Source organism: Boeremia exigua, assembly GCF_020726555.1.
Source record: "Boeremia exigua strain MPI-SDFR-AT-0100 chromosome Unknown C7974scaffold_1, whole genome shotgun sequence".
In the NCBI taxonomy this organism is placed as follows: Eukaryota; Fungi; Ascomycota; class Dothideomycetes; order Pleosporales; family Didymellaceae; genus Boeremia; species Boeremia exigua.
Window position 1 is genome coordinate 3228424 of NW_025763518.1, and position 15173 is coordinate 3243596.

General features: G+C 54.3%; 8 protein-coding genes across 8 annotated transcripts; 3 read left to right on the forward strand and 5 right to left on the reverse strand.

Moving 5' to 3' along the window:
- Positions 1–32: 32 nt before the first annotated feature.
- C7974DRAFT_25834 (uncharacterized protein) lies at positions 33–1439 on the reverse strand. The gene is made up of 2 exons (XM_046137507.1): positions 949–1439; positions 33–904 (listed from the first exon to the last, which is right to left on the reverse strand). The coding sequence occupies exons 1-2, from the start codon at positions 1295–1297 to the stop codon at positions 96–98; spliced, it is 1158 nt and encodes a 385-aa protein (XP_046003418.1). The 5' UTR covers positions 1298–1439; the 3' UTR covers positions 33–95.
- An 865-nt stretch (positions 1440–2304) lies between these two features.
- Positions 2305–2942, reverse strand: C7974DRAFT_371757 (uncharacterized protein; the record flags this gene model as incomplete). Its single annotated transcript, XM_046140036.1, has 2 exons — positions 2305–2751; positions 2832–2942. 2 exons carry the CDS (start codon positions 2940–2942, stop codon positions 2305–2307), a joined length of 558 nt encoding a protein of 185 aa, XP_046003419.1.
- A 2160-nt stretch (positions 2943–5102) lies between these two features.
- On the forward strand, positions 5103–6343 carry C7974DRAFT_430390 (Orotidine 5'-phosphate decarboxylase domain-containing protein; the record flags this gene model as incomplete). Its single annotated transcript, XM_046144696.1, has 2 exons — positions 5103–5412; positions 5490–6343. 2 exons carry the CDS (start codon positions 5103–5105, stop codon positions 6341–6343), a joined length of 1164 nt encoding a protein of 387 aa, XP_046003420.1.
- Positions 6344–6584: 241 nt separating this feature from the next.
- Positions 6585–7326, reverse strand: C7974DRAFT_384074 (uncharacterized protein). The gene is made up of 2 exons (XM_046140812.1): positions 6927–7326; positions 6585–6879 (listed from the first exon to the last, which is right to left on the reverse strand). The coding sequence occupies exons 1-2, from the start codon at positions 7217–7219 to the stop codon at positions 6699–6701; spliced, it is 474 nt and encodes a 157-aa protein (XP_046003421.1). The 5' UTR covers positions 7220–7326; the 3' UTR covers positions 6585–6698.
- Positions 7327–8365: 1039 nt separating this feature from the next.
- On the forward strand, positions 8366–9614 carry C7974DRAFT_384076 (Extradiol ring-cleavage dioxygenase, class III enzyme, subunit B). The gene is made up of 2 exons (XM_046140813.1): positions 8366–8979; positions 9035–9614. Exons 1-2 carry the CDS (start codon positions 8487–8489, stop codon positions 9529–9531), a joined length of 990 nt encoding a protein of 329 aa, XP_046003422.1. The 5' UTR covers positions 8366–8486; the 3' UTR covers positions 9532–9614.
- On the reverse strand, positions 9572–10548 carry C7974DRAFT_25912 (uncharacterized protein). Its single transcript, XM_046137509.1, has 2 exons — positions 10147–10548; positions 9572–10098 (listed from the first exon to the last, which is right to left on the reverse strand). The coding sequence occupies exons 1-2, from the start codon at positions 10249–10251 to the stop codon at positions 9664–9666; spliced, it is 540 nt and encodes a 179-aa protein (XP_046003423.1). The 5' UTR covers positions 10252–10548; the 3' UTR covers positions 9572–9663.
- On the reverse strand, positions 10549–12141 carry C7974DRAFT_440215 (plasma membrane iron permease; the record flags this gene model as incomplete). Its single annotated transcript, XM_046145312.1, has 4 exons — positions 10549–11180; positions 11234–11802; positions 11850–12041; positions 12117–12141. 4 exons carry the CDS (start codon positions 12139–12141, stop codon positions 10899–10901), a joined length of 1068 nt encoding a protein of 355 aa, XP_046003424.1. The 3' UTR covers positions 10549–10898.
- Positions 12142–12658: 517 nt separating this feature from the next.
- On the forward strand, positions 12659–15073 carry C7974DRAFT_25893 (Cupredoxin). The gene is made up of 3 exons (XM_046137508.1): positions 12659–13833; positions 13883–14476; positions 14525–15073. The coding sequence occupies exons 1-3, from the start codon at positions 12994–12996 to the stop codon at positions 14855–14857; spliced, it is 1767 nt and encodes a 588-aa protein (XP_046003425.1). The 5' UTR covers positions 12659–12993; the 3' UTR covers positions 14858–15073.
- Positions 15074–15173: the final 100 nt, after the last annotated feature.

The window sequence follows — 15173 nt, forward strand, 5'->3', positions numbered from 1 at the left end:
TGGCGGGTGTACGATATAGACGCGACGTTCATAGACGAGATGCATACATTACATAGCGGCTACTGCCGGATTAATCCTCTACACTACAATCCCTCCTACCGCCTCCGCGACCCCGCCGGCCCGCTCAGAATACACCCATCCGCACACTCCGGGTCCGTCGAGTTGTACGCAATTTGCCCGACGCTGCTGCCCGGCTCGCACGACGGGTCGCGGGGGCTCTGGAACATGCGGCCGTCGGCCGGCGACACAAGCGTCTCCAGGATATCCCCGAACGCGTTGCGCACATGGGCGATGGGCTGGCCCTTGGTCACCGGCTCGTCGACGGCGACCAGCCGCTCCACGAACCCCCCGTACTGCGTGTACGTGTCGTGGAACGTGTTGGCGATGTACACGCGCGAGAGGTCGGGCTCGACGGTGCCGTTGCCCGGCGCAATGTGCAGGTCGCGCATGACGCGGTTCACAAAATCCACGGTGCGGTCGATCAGCGAAGTATTCCACACTTTCGCCTGCCCCATCTCGACCGTCAGACTCGGCACCCCGTAGTCGACAAACGTGGTCTCGATGCTGCCGGGCTCGCCGACGTCGACCTTGAGCGTGTCCGGCTGCAGCAGCTTGCTGAGGCGCTCGACGTACGGCGCGCGCCAGTCGGCGTAGCACCACAGGCTCGTCTCGCCGCCCGACGACGGCGTGTGCAGGTCGATGCCGACGTCGACGGCGGACGCGTTGGCCCACAGCTGGTTCCAGATGTTGAAGGCGAGGATGTCGGGCCCGGAGCCGCCGAGCGCGGGCGCGGTGCCGGGGAACACGCGGTTGACGTTTGTGAGCGAGCCCGAGGCCGACGCGGTGAAGTAGTTGCGCTGGTTGAGGTAGATGCCCATGGGGTTGACGGTGGGGAGGCCGATGACTGTGCTGTTAGATTGCGTGTCGTGACGGGCTGGGGTCACGTACCGGTGCCGTTTAGGGTAGCCACCTCGCCCTCCAGCTGCTCGAAGATGCGCTGCACGACGCGCACGGGGTTCAGCTCGTCGCCGTGGATCGCGGCCGAGAGCGACAGCGTCTTGCCCGTCTCCAGGCTTTCGGGGGTGCCGCGTGCGACCATCACGGGGATGTGGACGGGGTGGCCGCCATTGAGCTCGCCGACACGCAGGTAGTACCTGGAGATCTTCTGCGCGGGCACGTCCGCGAGGATTAAGTCGTGGATTACCGGGACACCATTCAAGACATCGCCGGTGAAGTTGGCGGCAGAGACGGTGCTTGCGAGGACCGCAGCAGCGGCGACAGAAGTGAGGAGCTGCATGTTCAGGGCGAGAGCGAGAAGGGACCGACGAACTCTCCCAATTGACCCATCCCCAGCTCTTATACGCTCTATAGCTGCTGTTGATAAGCCTGTCCCTGCACTTTTTGTGTAGAGCTCCTTGCTCAGTTAGGAAGGTCGATGGGATTGTTCGAAGAACATGACGATGCCGAGAACGCCCAGCCTGCCACCCCACAGGTTATCAGCGGTAGTTCCACTATCCTGGATAACGATGGCCATGTGCCGAAGCAAGCGTCGATAGTGTCAGGTACACAAAGTCTTTGACCGATGTTCCGGGCGCAGAGTTGTCGTGCGTGTCTGGGTGTCAATTCGTTGCGGTCTCAAATCATGGAGACAGAAGAGCAAGGCAATGCTACCGGACCTCCCGGAAGAAGTTCCGCGTGCAGAGTCATCTCAAAAGCGGAAGCTCGGTTTACAATGCGGCCTTGGCGATGCGATAATAGAGGTGTTGGTGGTAAGGCTGGCGTATTGGCAAGGTCTGTCCGGTCGAATCGAGCGCCTGCGAGTCATGGTCGGTAGGTCGATATTCCCAGTCGAACCCCATCGCATTGGACGAACGACAGAATAATTGAGCTCTTTCGCGATGTTCGGTGTCTGATGTCGTGTGGCAAGTATGCAGGGCAGGTCTAGTAGAACGCCCTCATAAATGGTTTGGCGCTAGGCCACTTTCGAGCCTAGAAAGTGTCAGTACCTTAGGATCACAGGTTGGTTTGCACGATGCTGAAAACTCAGTGAGTATTGAGACTGATGTATTGTCTGGAACCCTACCAAAGGCTATGCAAATCCTCTTGAAGCAGAGAGCACCAAGCTCAGCTCATAACCCATACCAGTGCTTTGCCGTGAGAGCCATCTCGCTTCTACTAGAGATATAGAGATGTTGCGCGAAATCAGCGGTAAAAGCGAGACAACGAAGTAAGAACACACCTGGGAGTAAGATGTCTCCCAAGTCTATCCAAAGCTATGTCAGTGATACGCTTGGAAGGCAGTGCTTAGACTACATCTGCTGAGCCGTCAGCATTCTCCAACCAGGCCACCACGTTCTTCTCGAAGACAAACTCACCCAGGCCGTCTCCACCCGCAGCAGAGTTATCCTCCTCTTTGACTTCAGCTTCCTCAACCTCTTCAGTCTTGACCTTCTTGGTGCGCTTGTTCTTGGCCGGGGCCCTCTTCGCCTTGCCCTGAGACACCTTGCTGTCAACGGGATCAGCAGAAGAAGCGTTGTCAAGCTCGGCATCAGCATCGGCGTCTGCATTAGTAGCCTTGCGCTTCTTGCCTGCAACGGCCTTGGTTGGAGCTGCGGCTGCGGCAGAGCCACCGCCAAGGAACACGCCGAAGTTGAGATGCTCGTCCGCGACCTTCCTCTTGATAGGAGGCCAGAACTTCTTCAGCGTGCCCTCCGTGAACCCGGTGAGCTTGGCGAAGAGCGGAAAGTCATACTGTATCTTGTTAGCGAGCTCCTCAGCCTATGTGCACAGCTGCCTGCAACGGCAGCGGCGAACCGCAGGGAAAGACTGACTTTGTCGGGTCCGATGGAAGACACGAAGGCAGCGGCGAGGATCCTGGTCTCCTTGTTGTCATAGCCCACGATACTGTTGTCAGGCGTGGTCGCATCCTTCTTTGGAGGCATGTTGGCGGCCGGCAGTTGATTCGCGGTTGAGAGTGTGTGGTGGAGAAGAGAAGTAGTGGTTGCAAACGAGGAAGATTAGTGAGGACGAAACTAGACTCTACCTCAGACTGAACTCGGCGTGAAAGAGAGGTGAAGCTGGCAGCTAGCCTGAAAGCCTAGGTGCATGGTGACTGCAAGATCGCAATTACACAGACCCCTCAGCAGGGACGAGATCGTTTGCTTTCCAATATTCAGCCTCTCATTTGTAGCGGAAACGACGGATAAGTAACCTTTAGCTAATTAACTAACGCAGAACTTGTAGCTATCATATTACCTAAAGCTGAAGTTTGGTTAATCATTACATACATTGTAGGCAAAAGTATCTACAGTTCTCTTACATTTTCCCTACTTTGCTGTTGCGTGCTAGATACTTGGCTTGTGTCCTTACACGGTAGTGTACTGTTTATACTGCAACGTCAGCACCATGCATATACTATCCTTTATTGCTAAGTTCAGATGTGAAAATTGCGGTCAACGCAGGACGTGCTGTACGCACAGAGTCAGACCTGATGGCATCCACACGTTGCAGAACTAGGGTATCGAGTTGGTGAAGTCTGACCGCTGGTACTTTTGGATAGGCAGCCAACAACTGCAGAGATCGTAGATCAACCTGCTTGAGTACGCCTTTTCCGACCGCGGCAGTGTACGGATTCTATGTAACATTATCCTTGGACAGTAACATCCACTGTGGGAGTGATTCATGAGGCGAGCAAACGCTGCTGACCATTGTTGGTACCGGCTCTGTGTGTGAACTCTCATAGATTGAACGTGAAACCCTGGGTATCGACGGTGAGAGACAAGTCTCGCCGAGCGAGCGAATGTGGCAGGAGGGTGTAGACCGTCCCAGAACAAGGACCGAAGACTGCCTAGAACTACGGTGAGCTCGTTCTTCTCGAGCAGTGACAGTAATCGCAGACCGAGTAGTCTGGAATATACGACAGCAGTCTCGGTGTCATTAATTAGTCGGAGTTCAAATGAAGTCCAGATGCGTTTGTCGAGCAGACCGGAGCGGTAACGGCATGTTAACCGACAACGATCCGGTCCCAGCGCAGTGGAACTGATCTGCATCTCGGCTCTGGCCACCGACATCAGCCAGTGGTAGCGAGGCTCACATTGGAGTGGTACGATTCCTACGAGTAAGTGCCAGATAGGCAACCTCTGCAAACGACTCTTGTATCCTGCTCTAGTTGCGCGTCCAAGACAGAACAGCGAGCGAATCAAGCATCGAGCCAAGGAAAGTGGGTGTCTGAGTGCTGAGCGGGAGCGGCCTGCCTAACGGCACTATTGTGGTGTCATGTAGAAGAGGTACAGCACACAGCTTCGTATCGAGGAGCAGAGGACTCTGAGTCGTGTCAGGAGGCAAACAATGGCGATTGCATCGGTCTACCTTACAGCAAATCCCAGCTTTGCTTGAACGGCCATGCAGGGCAGAGGGGTAGAGTTCAGCTGACATGCTCGAGAAGTCGAGTAGAAGCGACCCTGCGCCAGGTGAGCGTGAAGCGGTCCCAGCGCGCGGCGCCATTTCGACCGAGACACAGGCCCTGGCGCACAATGCCTGCATCAGCCTCATTGTCCACAGCAGGCCGCAGCCGCAGGTCACAAAAAGGACGCCGGCCAGCGTTGGGTCTCGCGCACCGCAGCGCGCATTTGGCGGAGGTTTCGCGATGGGCTCCTCAGACACCCGAAAACGGTGGAATGCAGACGCAGTGGTGATCTACGGCCCGCCATCACGCCAGGCACAAGCGGGCTGCGGCAATTTCAGTGCCTCGCGCGCTTGTGAAACCTCGCTCACAGCCCTCCGCTCAGCCGCTCCTGCCTTTACTCTTGATTTAGCACTGCAACTGCCGATCCTGTGGCCTCGTCCTCGGTCGCGCTTTCCTCTGCCCCTCTGATCCTCGCAAGGGTCCGCGTCGTATAACAGCCTTGGACAGCCCACGTCGAGCAGCAAATTATCTCCTGCGCGCGTCATCCGCCGGAACACAACCCTGCCCCGTTTCTCAAAACAACCCCATCTGTCGTCTGTGAAGCGTGGGTTTTGTATCTGCCATTCCCATTGAATTCACGTGCAGCCCACCCCGCGCAATTCCCTCCGCGCAATTCACAACTCACAACTCACACACAATGTCTTCGCATCCCACCCTCACCAGCACATATGGCGCGCGCGCCGGACTTCCCACCACCGGCCCCCTGGCTTCATATCTGCTGCGACTGATGTCAGTCAAGCAGACAAATCTTTGTCTTTCTGCAGACGTCGCGACCTCCGCCGAACTGATCCAGCTCGCCGAAGACGTCGGTGACACCATTTGCCTGCTCAAGACGCACTGCGACATTGTCAGCGACTGGACAGACCGGACTGCCACAGCGCTGAGGGACATTGCGAAGAGGAAATCCTTCCTCATCTTTGAGGACCGCAAGTTCGCCGACATCGGCGGTACGTTTCTTTTCCCTGCGAGCGCACCAATTGCTCCGACTTTGGTCAGTTTTGGACATGTCTAACATCGCTGGCAGAAACCGTGCAGAAGCAGTATACCTCAGGCCACCACCGCATTGCACTGTGGGCAGAAATCACCAACGCCCACGTCATCTCCGGCCCTGCCATCGTTACCGCCCTCGAGAAAGCCGCCGAGTCGACCATTGCAAAGTACAACACTGGCGTGCACACCGAGATCACTGCCGCTTCCAAAATCAAGCTCAACGGAGCCAGCGAGGACGGTGATGAGGATGAAGATGAAGATGACGAGGTCCCACCTATGGACGGTGCTCTGGAGTCGCCTATGCTGATGGACGACGGGGAGAGGCGGCTCAGCATCAAGCCCACGGACAGGAAGCAGAGTGTTGTCAGCGTCAGCACCACCATCTCCACACGCACTGAAAGCATTTCACCGAGGCCAGAGGCGCTGAATGCATGTGGCGAAGCCTTCGATCTTGACACAGTCAAACAGCTCGTGCGTCTGGGCGAGCCCCCCTTCCTGCGCTCCCTCCTCCTGCTCGCCGAGATGAGCTCCGTCGGACATCTCATGACCCCAGAGTACCGCCAAGCTAGTGTCGACATTGCACGCTCTCATCGCGAATTCGTCATGGGCTTTATTGCACAGCGCAGCTTGAACACCGAACCAGACGATAACTTCATCACCATGACACCTGGGTGTCAGCTGCCGCCGCCCGGTCAGGAAGGCGCGAAGCTTGGAGACAGCCTCGGCCAGCAGTACAACACTCCACGGAAGCTGATCTTCGAGTCGGGTTGCGACATCATCATTGTCGGCCGCGGCATCGTACGTGCTTCTGACCGCAAGGCCGAGGCGCAACGCTACAGGCAAGCAGGATGGCAGGCGTACGAGGAGAGGACTGGGAAAGGCCAATAGACACTACAACACACTGTTGGTGTGGGACGCTACGCGGATCTTTGGCATGTCAGCTCCTGAATCGGAGCTTTACGAAGCATGAAAGGGCGTTATGTTTAGGCATATCCACCACATACCCTGCATTGGGCGGCGCACTATAAGAATGGATTTTTGGATACGAACAATACCACTTGGCGTCACTTGCATACCACTTCGAAAATATAGTAAATCAGAATACAATCATTCACACGTCCTTGGACCATTTGCTTATATTGTTGCAAAAGTAACATTGTATTGTGGAAGCAGCTAAAGCAGGGTATCAATACTTCAAACGCCTCTCGTTCAACTATAATAGACTCTTCAAATCGCTCGTCAACTACAGCACGGCCGCGACACCTCCTACAAGAGCAGCAACTGCTCCGCTGATGTAGATTCCCATGCCAAGGGGTCGGGCGGCGTCGCCTGTTGTCTTCTTGACAACACTCGCAATGAGCTCTTCCCCATTCTTCATGTTGTTCTCAAGGTATTTCTGGAGATCGGTGGGCATAGCATGGAACCTGTCTGACTGTTAGATGCAATATCGGAACAAAGGAAATGGACTTACCAGTCTGGTGTGGTTGCGAAAGTCAAGATCTTGTCAGTGGCTGTGACGTCCGAAGGGACGCTCATTGTCGCTGTTGTCTGGAATTCTTTCAGCGCGGAGAAGGCCGACGACCATTCTGGCTGTGCTGTCAGGGAGGCCTGGTATGACGATGCGGCTTCATAGAGCGCCTTTGTCAGGGCCGCGAGTTCAGATCTGTCCTTTGGGGTAATCAAGGTTGGCGTGCCAATCGCAAAGTCGGGAGCAGCAGCAGCGACGGAGGCAAGAGCCAGTGTGAGGAAGCTTGTGAACTGCATAATGAGGACTCTGATTGGGCTGGATTCTGAGATTCTGGAAGATGGTTTGATGAGAGTATTTTGAAGTTGCTGTTCTTAGTTCTACATACCGAGACTCCAAGTCAATATATACAGAGTCCCAGTCATACCTGTTTCTATCCATCTATACATAGACCCGCCTTTATTCGTATTGACCCAGGCCTCGGTCAGGCAACCACGGGAGGTTTAAAGCCTCAACTTTGCTAGTACACCTTTGGGCGCCGTTTACCCAGTGTAGCCCACTCACATGACCTCTGTTAGCTTATCGTGCCACACATGTAGCGTATACACAGCCCTGCAAACAAGGATCTCGCCAGGTGGTGTAGGTACCTGCGCTAGGCCACCAACTGGAGCTTTGCCTAAGGCGTCCGTCTTCCTTCCAATTGCTGTGTTCCTACACTGAAGCTACTCATTGGATGCCGGTACATCCGATTCGGCCAGCCGCTATGAAGGGTGCTCGCCGATAATGTGACTGTTGTGGATAGAAACAGCCTTGGGCATGGGTAAGGAGCCTAAGCACAGCCTCGCGTTGGACGCCTGTTGTTTAAATCATCACACCGCCCCTTGGCGTTGCCGACAAGCCTTGCGCAGAACCGGGAATAAGTAGGGTGCTGCGACAGCTGTAATTCGTGTTGTTTGTTGATATATTTGCGATGAGGCGAACAATGATATGTAGAGAGCTCGCACTGGATCCTTCAGTTGTGCCGAGAAGCTCGTTGCAGGCGCCCAGGTGCAGTATGAAGTGATATGCTTACAGTATAGCAGGGGTAAGTAATCAATGTAGATCCTTCAATATTCTTCTTCTAGCAGCACCTCTCCGCAAGTAATAGTAAAGCACACTAGACTAAACAATAAAGTGCTAACATTAAAGCTGAAATATTTTGTATACATCTATAGGTCATGTTTTGTTGACAGCTAGCTGCTGCGAAGTCTTGTGACACATTGACTACTTAGCCCTGTCATACTGTAGATTCAATAAAGCTTTCCAGGTCCACGCACAGTCAGCACATATGTGTGACATTGAGTGCTGTTCGCGCGTCGCGTGCTCATGTGATCGGATAACGCTGGTCCCGGAGGGCCGAGGAGTGCAGCGGCGAGTTTCCGCACTGTCAAACCATCGTTACTAAACCACCACATGCTTCTCGCGGGTTCGGGGCTACACAGTAGATTGATTGTCAGCATTCGCGATGGCTTCTCTTCTGCCGGGAGAGCTGAAACTTGAACTCTTCTACGTCTTGCACTTTAGAACATGAACCTCAGCCGAAAACTGCTTTCTATAGCAACCTTTGGCATCGTACCACGAACAGCTGTAGCATCTGCAGAGAATACAACCTTCAATCCCCTCGCAGGCATCCAGCAATTCCCCATATCCTCTTATAGCGGCAACATGACGCGCATTGCACCCGTGCTCTCCATCTCTCATGGCGGCGGTCCTATGCCCGTCCTCGGCGACCCTTCACACGCCGAGATTACAAAGTCGCTACAGACCAAGGTTCCTGAGATCCTTAAGCTCGGTACGCCAGATGCGCCGAAGGCTATTGTGTTAGTTACGGCACACTGGTCGACGAACAAGGTGCACATCTCAAGTGGTGCAAGACACGAGCTCTTGTATGATTACTATGGGTTCCCAGACGAAGCGTACAAGCTCAAGCACAATGCGCCCGGAAGCCCAGAGGTCGCAGGCGAGGTACACAGGGTGCTGAAAGAAGCGGGCATCGACAGCGTGCAAGACTCGGAGCGTGGTGCGTGTCTGCTCCCACTTTTGCTCACCATGCATAGTAGCTAACCAGCAGCCAGAATGGGACCACGGCGTCTTCATCCCCATGATGCTCATCGACCCCAAAGCCACCGTGCCAATCGTCCAAGTCAGCGTCCTCGCGTCCGAATCACCATCGCAGTCCTTCGCAATTGGGCGCGCCTTATCCTCTCTGCGCGCGCAGAACATTGCAATCATCGGCTCAGGATTCGCTACCTTCCACAACCTGCGCCTCATGTTCTCTGGCGCATCGTCTAAGCCCGACTTCAAGCAGGCGAACATCGAGTGGAGCAATGCGGTGAGCGACGCTGCTACAACAGACGACGTGAAGGAGAGGGAGAAGAAGTTTGACGGCTGGAGGAACTGGCCAAGCTCGTATACCATGCATCCCAGAGGTGGCGCCGAGCACTTCCTGCCCCTCATTGTGTGTGCGGGTGCGGGTGGAGAGGTCAAGGGTAAGAAGTATGCAGACGACTTTCGGGGCATTGATATGTGGAGTTACTACTGGGACAGCGACGCGCAGAGTGAGAAGTTGTAGCAGAAGCTGGACAGTGATCTATTGCACTGAAAACGGTCTAAGGTATCTCGGAAGAATCAAATGAACTACATGCTAGCCTTAGGTTGTCGTTCCTCTCCTCAACTCTGAATTAACTTGCGATCAGAAAAGAGTCTACAAGGCAATGACACCAAGGAACGCCGCCGCCATACCGGCGCCCATCACAGCAACCTTGTTCGCCGCGCCAGTCTGGCTCGCAGTGGTCCCTGAGCTTGTGCCGCTCGCACCCGCACTTCCTGTGGCAGTGGCAGTCTGGTTGACGCCCGCGGCCTCGAACAAGATGCTCTCAACAACCTTGTTGTTCCTGTCGTAGTAGCTCTTGATGTCGCTAGGCAGCGCACTGTACCACTCAGGCACAGTGGTGAAGGTCTCGAGGCCGTCGAGCGCAGTGACGCCCGAGGGAATCGAGTATGACGCTGTGGCGGCGAAGGACGCGAGCTCAGACTGGATCTTGGCCTTCTCTGAGATCAGGCTGGGGTTTGCGGAGGCGGTGATGGAGGCGAGCTCTTCTGTGACATAGTTCGCGAGTGAGGAGACGTAGGACTTGATCTGGGGTTCTGTTAGATAAAGGGGAGGGCACTTAGGCGTAGAGCGTACATTGAGGAGCTGGGAGAGGTCGGTAGGGGTGGGGAGTGCTGTGATAACGACAAAGTCTGCGGCGGTGGTGGCAGCGAGAGCGGCGGCGACGAGTGTGAACTTCATGATAGCGAGTGTGTGGTTGACTGAAACGGTGGTGATGTCGACGAAAGAGTGATTGTTGGGAGATATGTAGAGTGGGATTGCGGAGAAAAGTCAATGTCAAACGCAGAAGGTCTCGATAGCAATAAACAGCGCACCCTGTCTTATACACCTAGCATTGCACAATCCTGCCACAGCCACAACTCATCTCGCGGCTTACGACGTGACCGATCGTATTGGCGAATACATAGTGCCGGGAGCCTGAGCTCATCGTAACTCGGATCCGCCCAGCAGGCGTTTTTTGACGTTGACAAGCGGCGCAATCACATTATCGCTAGGCCGATCACGATAGATAGCGGAGGAGATCGTAAAGGCCTCGAATATTCTGATTCCTGGCCATTGCGAGCGGAGGCTGTGGACCTCTGGAGATTGCGCGTTGCTGAAGCGTTTCGGTCCTTGCTCACAAAGGAGAGACGACCCACTTTTCGATTCGCTGACGTTGAAGGGAGTATTGCGGCTGAGCGAGTAATAATAGTGCACCACGACGCACACAGTACAGCGCGTTGCAGTGGATAGAGTGCGGATGAGTTGTGTTGACAAATTGTGAAGAAGTTACAAATGTACCATCATCCTTGCATCGTCTCACGACAGCATGCAAGGCCCCAACTGCCCTATGCACGGATCTCTGTCACGTTAGACTCCACAACGTGCCCTTCTGCGGTCTTCTTCCCCGCAAACTCTGTGTGTCCGCTCGATGACTCGCTCAAGTCATCTGGTGTATCGGCGGCAATTTCCTTACGCTCCTTCAACCCCAGGTACACAAACCCAACGATAACGGCGACCCAGTATAGGTTGTACGAGATCACGGAGCCGTAGGTAGCGCTGTTCTGCCATCCAAACAGCGAGTTGAAGATACCCCAACCGCCGGAGCCGTTCTCGAGGGGCGAGCCAAACTAAATTTTCATTAGCAAGTGTGAGGATATGCACAGGATGGAGCACAACTTACGTTGACGTGCCACACGCTCTTCCTGATATCGTAGCTGCCTGGGCCAGCACCTGCCTCGGCAGCGCCCTCACCTGCAATCTTGACCCACGCATCCTGCTCCAGGTTCCAGACTCCCTTGGAGAACAGGCCTGCAGCCACAAGGTACAAGAAGCATGTTGAAACCACCAAGAAGATCTGCAGAGATGTCTTGTTGCCGCCCTTGTAGATCAGGAAGCCAATGAGACATCCTGCACCGAGGCCGCAGATGGCTGCGAGGGGGATTGACGTCGCAGGCAGACCGATACCGACGCCTGCAATGAACAGGACGGCTTCGATACCTTCTCGAAGAACGGTGATGAAGGGCAGGATGAACATGGCGTATTTCTCGGACCATCTCTTGAACCGGCCGCCAGCGGGCTTGGTGTCCTTGTCCAAGACCTTTCGGATCTTGGTCCTCCATTTGTCCTGAAGTTTACTGACACGGAGCAGCGCAGCGCCCATGATGGTGATGATGATACTGGCAATCAGGGCGAAGACGCCCTCCCAGATGTTTTCGGCAGCCTCGAAAGCATTCTTGCCTGCGGTGTAGACTTTGATGCTGTCAGCTACGTCGGACATGAGAAGGAGGGACACGAACAGGTTCCGATAACACCAGCACAGATGATCAAACAGATCAAGACACCCAGACCTACACCGACCCAGACCTGACGAACAAGCCTCTTGCGAATGGCAGCATCGTGCTCAGGTCCGAGCGTTTGCTTCAGGAATGCTAAGAGCACCGAAACAATGATGCTGCACTCCAGAGACTCTCTGAAGCAGATGAAAAAGACTTTACTTGGAGTCAGTAGGGATTCCGACGCAGTCGATCCTTGCGGACGACGAGGAGAAACTCGATTCGGCGTACCTGGCACAGCAAAGACGTTCGGCATCTTGACGCTGCGAAGAACTTGCTTACTGGATGGTGTTGAGATGATCAGATAAACAACAGAGATACCTCTGAGAGAAGAAATATCTAATCTGATCAGACGGGAAGGAAGCGCTCGGTGCTCAAATCTATCAGGTCACGCCAGCCGTTGCATCAGTCCGGGTTCGGCCCTGATCAAGAGCATTATTGCCGCACTTCGCTAATCTTGACCACTTGGGCAGCAAGTTTGAGTTCAACCTGAAGCCGTCGACTCCGCAAAACAGCCAAATTCCCGCACTTGCATTTCACGATCTGCGCCTTGCCAAGAACGCCAAATCCAATCAAGCACCAGCTGCCCCGTTCGACTAGCCTTGATCCGTAGCGATCGAGGTCCAGATTATCAGATGGGCCGATAAATCTGTACACATTTTGCGCTACGACGAACCGCTTGTGTTCTGACGAATCAAAGACCAGCTACGACGCCGGAAATGGCCCTCCGGCGTTGAGTAGTGTGACAATGTTCGTGTCGATTCCTATGGTGCGAAGCCGAAGCGCAAATCGCGAGGCAGCCCCGCTCCATGGTGGCTTGCGAAACGGGATTATATCCAGATGATCTGATAAATGTGACAGTCTAATGATCATACAGGCAGGTCGAGATTTCATGTGTAGCGAGCGCAGGCTTTTTTTCGACGGCACGGGCTTATCAGATCGCGCCGTCTGCGGTCAGTGTGGTGGTATCTTATCAATTTCACCTGATCAGCTTTGATCTGTGATTCCGACAACAAGCTTTATCGCTGGTTGCTGTTTTACACCTGCAGTCTCAGGTCCCACGTCCTCTTCCTTTCTCGGTCTCAGTAGAAGTCTCTACAGCTTCACCATGGCCATCTCTTTGTCGAGCTTCCTCCTTTCACTTTCCCTTCTCATCTCAGCAACTCTTGCCGCTACTGTCACATATGACTTCGACGTAGCATGGACATATGCTAATCCGGACGGCCAGTACACCCGTCCGGTCATCGGCATCAACGGACAGTGGCCAATTCCTCCTATCGTCGCAACCAAAGGCGACCAGGTCATCGTCAATGTCAAGAACTCGCTGGGTAACGAGAGTGCAAGCCTACATTTCCATGGGCTGTACATGAACGGATCGACGCACATGGATGGTCCTGTTGCTGTCACTCAATGCGGTATCCTTCCTGGGTTATCCTTCACATACAACTTTACGGTTGACCAGCCCGGCACGTATTGGTACCACAGTCACGTGCGCGGCCAGTACCCAGATGGCCTTCGTGGGCCGCTGATCGTGAAAGATCCCGAGAGTCCCTTCAAGGATCAATACGATGAGGAGGTCGTTCTCACCTTTTCGGATTGGTATCATGAGTCCATGCCAAGACTGATGTCGGGCTTCATTAGCATTGCTAATCCGTCTGGAGCGGAGCCTGTTCCTCAGGCCGCATTGGTCAACGATACGCAGAACCTTCCTGTCAAGTTTGAGCCTGGAAAGACATACATGTTCCGAATGGTGAATATTGGCGCTTTCGCGGCACAGTATGTTTGGTTCGAGGATCACACCATGCGCGTCGTTGAAGTCGATGGCATTTATACCGAGCCTATGGATGCGGAAATGCTTTACATCACTGCTGCTCAGCGCTACAGCGTTTTGATAACTGCAAAGAACGACACCAACTCAAACTTTGCATTTGTTGGCTCGATGGACGAGGTACGTCAGATAGTTAATGCACGTTTTTCTTTATTAACGTTGCTGCTAGGATCTCTTCGATGTTGTTCCAGACGGTCTGAATCCTAATGTTACAGGATGGCTCGTCTACGATGACAGCAAGGTAAAGCCTGAAGCCAAACTGATCGACTCGTTCGACGCCCAGTTTGACGACTTCAACCTAGTGCCCTACGACAAAGAAGGCATCTACTCCAACGTCGACCAGTCAATCACTCTTGATATGAAGATGGATAACCTCAACGACGGCGCGAACTACGCGTTCTTCAACGACATTACCTATGTCGCTCCCAAAGTGCCAACTCTGTACACTGCCCTGTCTACAGGGGCCAACGCGACCAACCCCGTCATCTACGGCCATGACACCAACCCCTTCGTACTCGCCCAAAATCAAGTGGTAGAGATCATCCTGAACAACGATGACCCCGGAAAGCACCCCTTCCATTTGCACGGACACGCATTCCAAGTTGTCGGCCGCTCAGAGGAAGAAGCAGGCGCATTCGACCCGAACAACGCCACCCAAACCGCGTTTGCAACAACGCCGATGCGAAGAGATACCGTGCTCGTGAGACCCAATGGACACATTGTGCTGCGCTTCCAGTCCAACAACCCCGGAATCTGGCTCTTCGTAAGTCTAGCGCCCACACCGATGCTGTATTGAGACTAACCATACTAGCACTGCCACCTGGAGTGGCACATGGCCTCAGGCCTTGCCATCACGATGATCGAAGCGCCGCTCGCCATCCAGATACAGCTCGAGGGCAAGATCCCGCAGGACCACTGGGACACGTGCAAAGCAGGAAACGTACCGGTGGCTGGCAATGCGGCTGGCAATACTGTCGATTTACTGGATCTACAGGGCCAAAATGAGAGTCCGGGTGCGCTTCCGGCGGGTTTCACAGCACGCGGTATCGTGGCATTGGTATTCAGCTGTTTGAGTGCGTTCTTGGGGATGGGTGTTATTGGATGGTATGGTCTCAAACCCATTGGCGATAAGAAGGTCAGGTAGTGCAAAGCAAGTTTCGGGAAGTGAGGGCGAGGTATGATGTGCTCTTAGCGATGTGTAATTCTTACGATTTTAATGACTACATCTTGATTGCCTCTCCACTAGAACTCGGCGACTCCCATCTGAGGCCCTACTGACTTCCCCTGCGTCGTGCGGATGGCTGGAAAGCGCAACCCGGTACGAGGCAAGTTGGCAGTGGGCCACGCCGTCAGACCTCTTCAACTTCCGTTCCTTCTCGGCGTACTTTCGCCACTCCGTAATCAGCAGTCGCCGACAGCACCTTTTCGGGTACTGCCGTAGCGGATGTGCCTCAGTATGG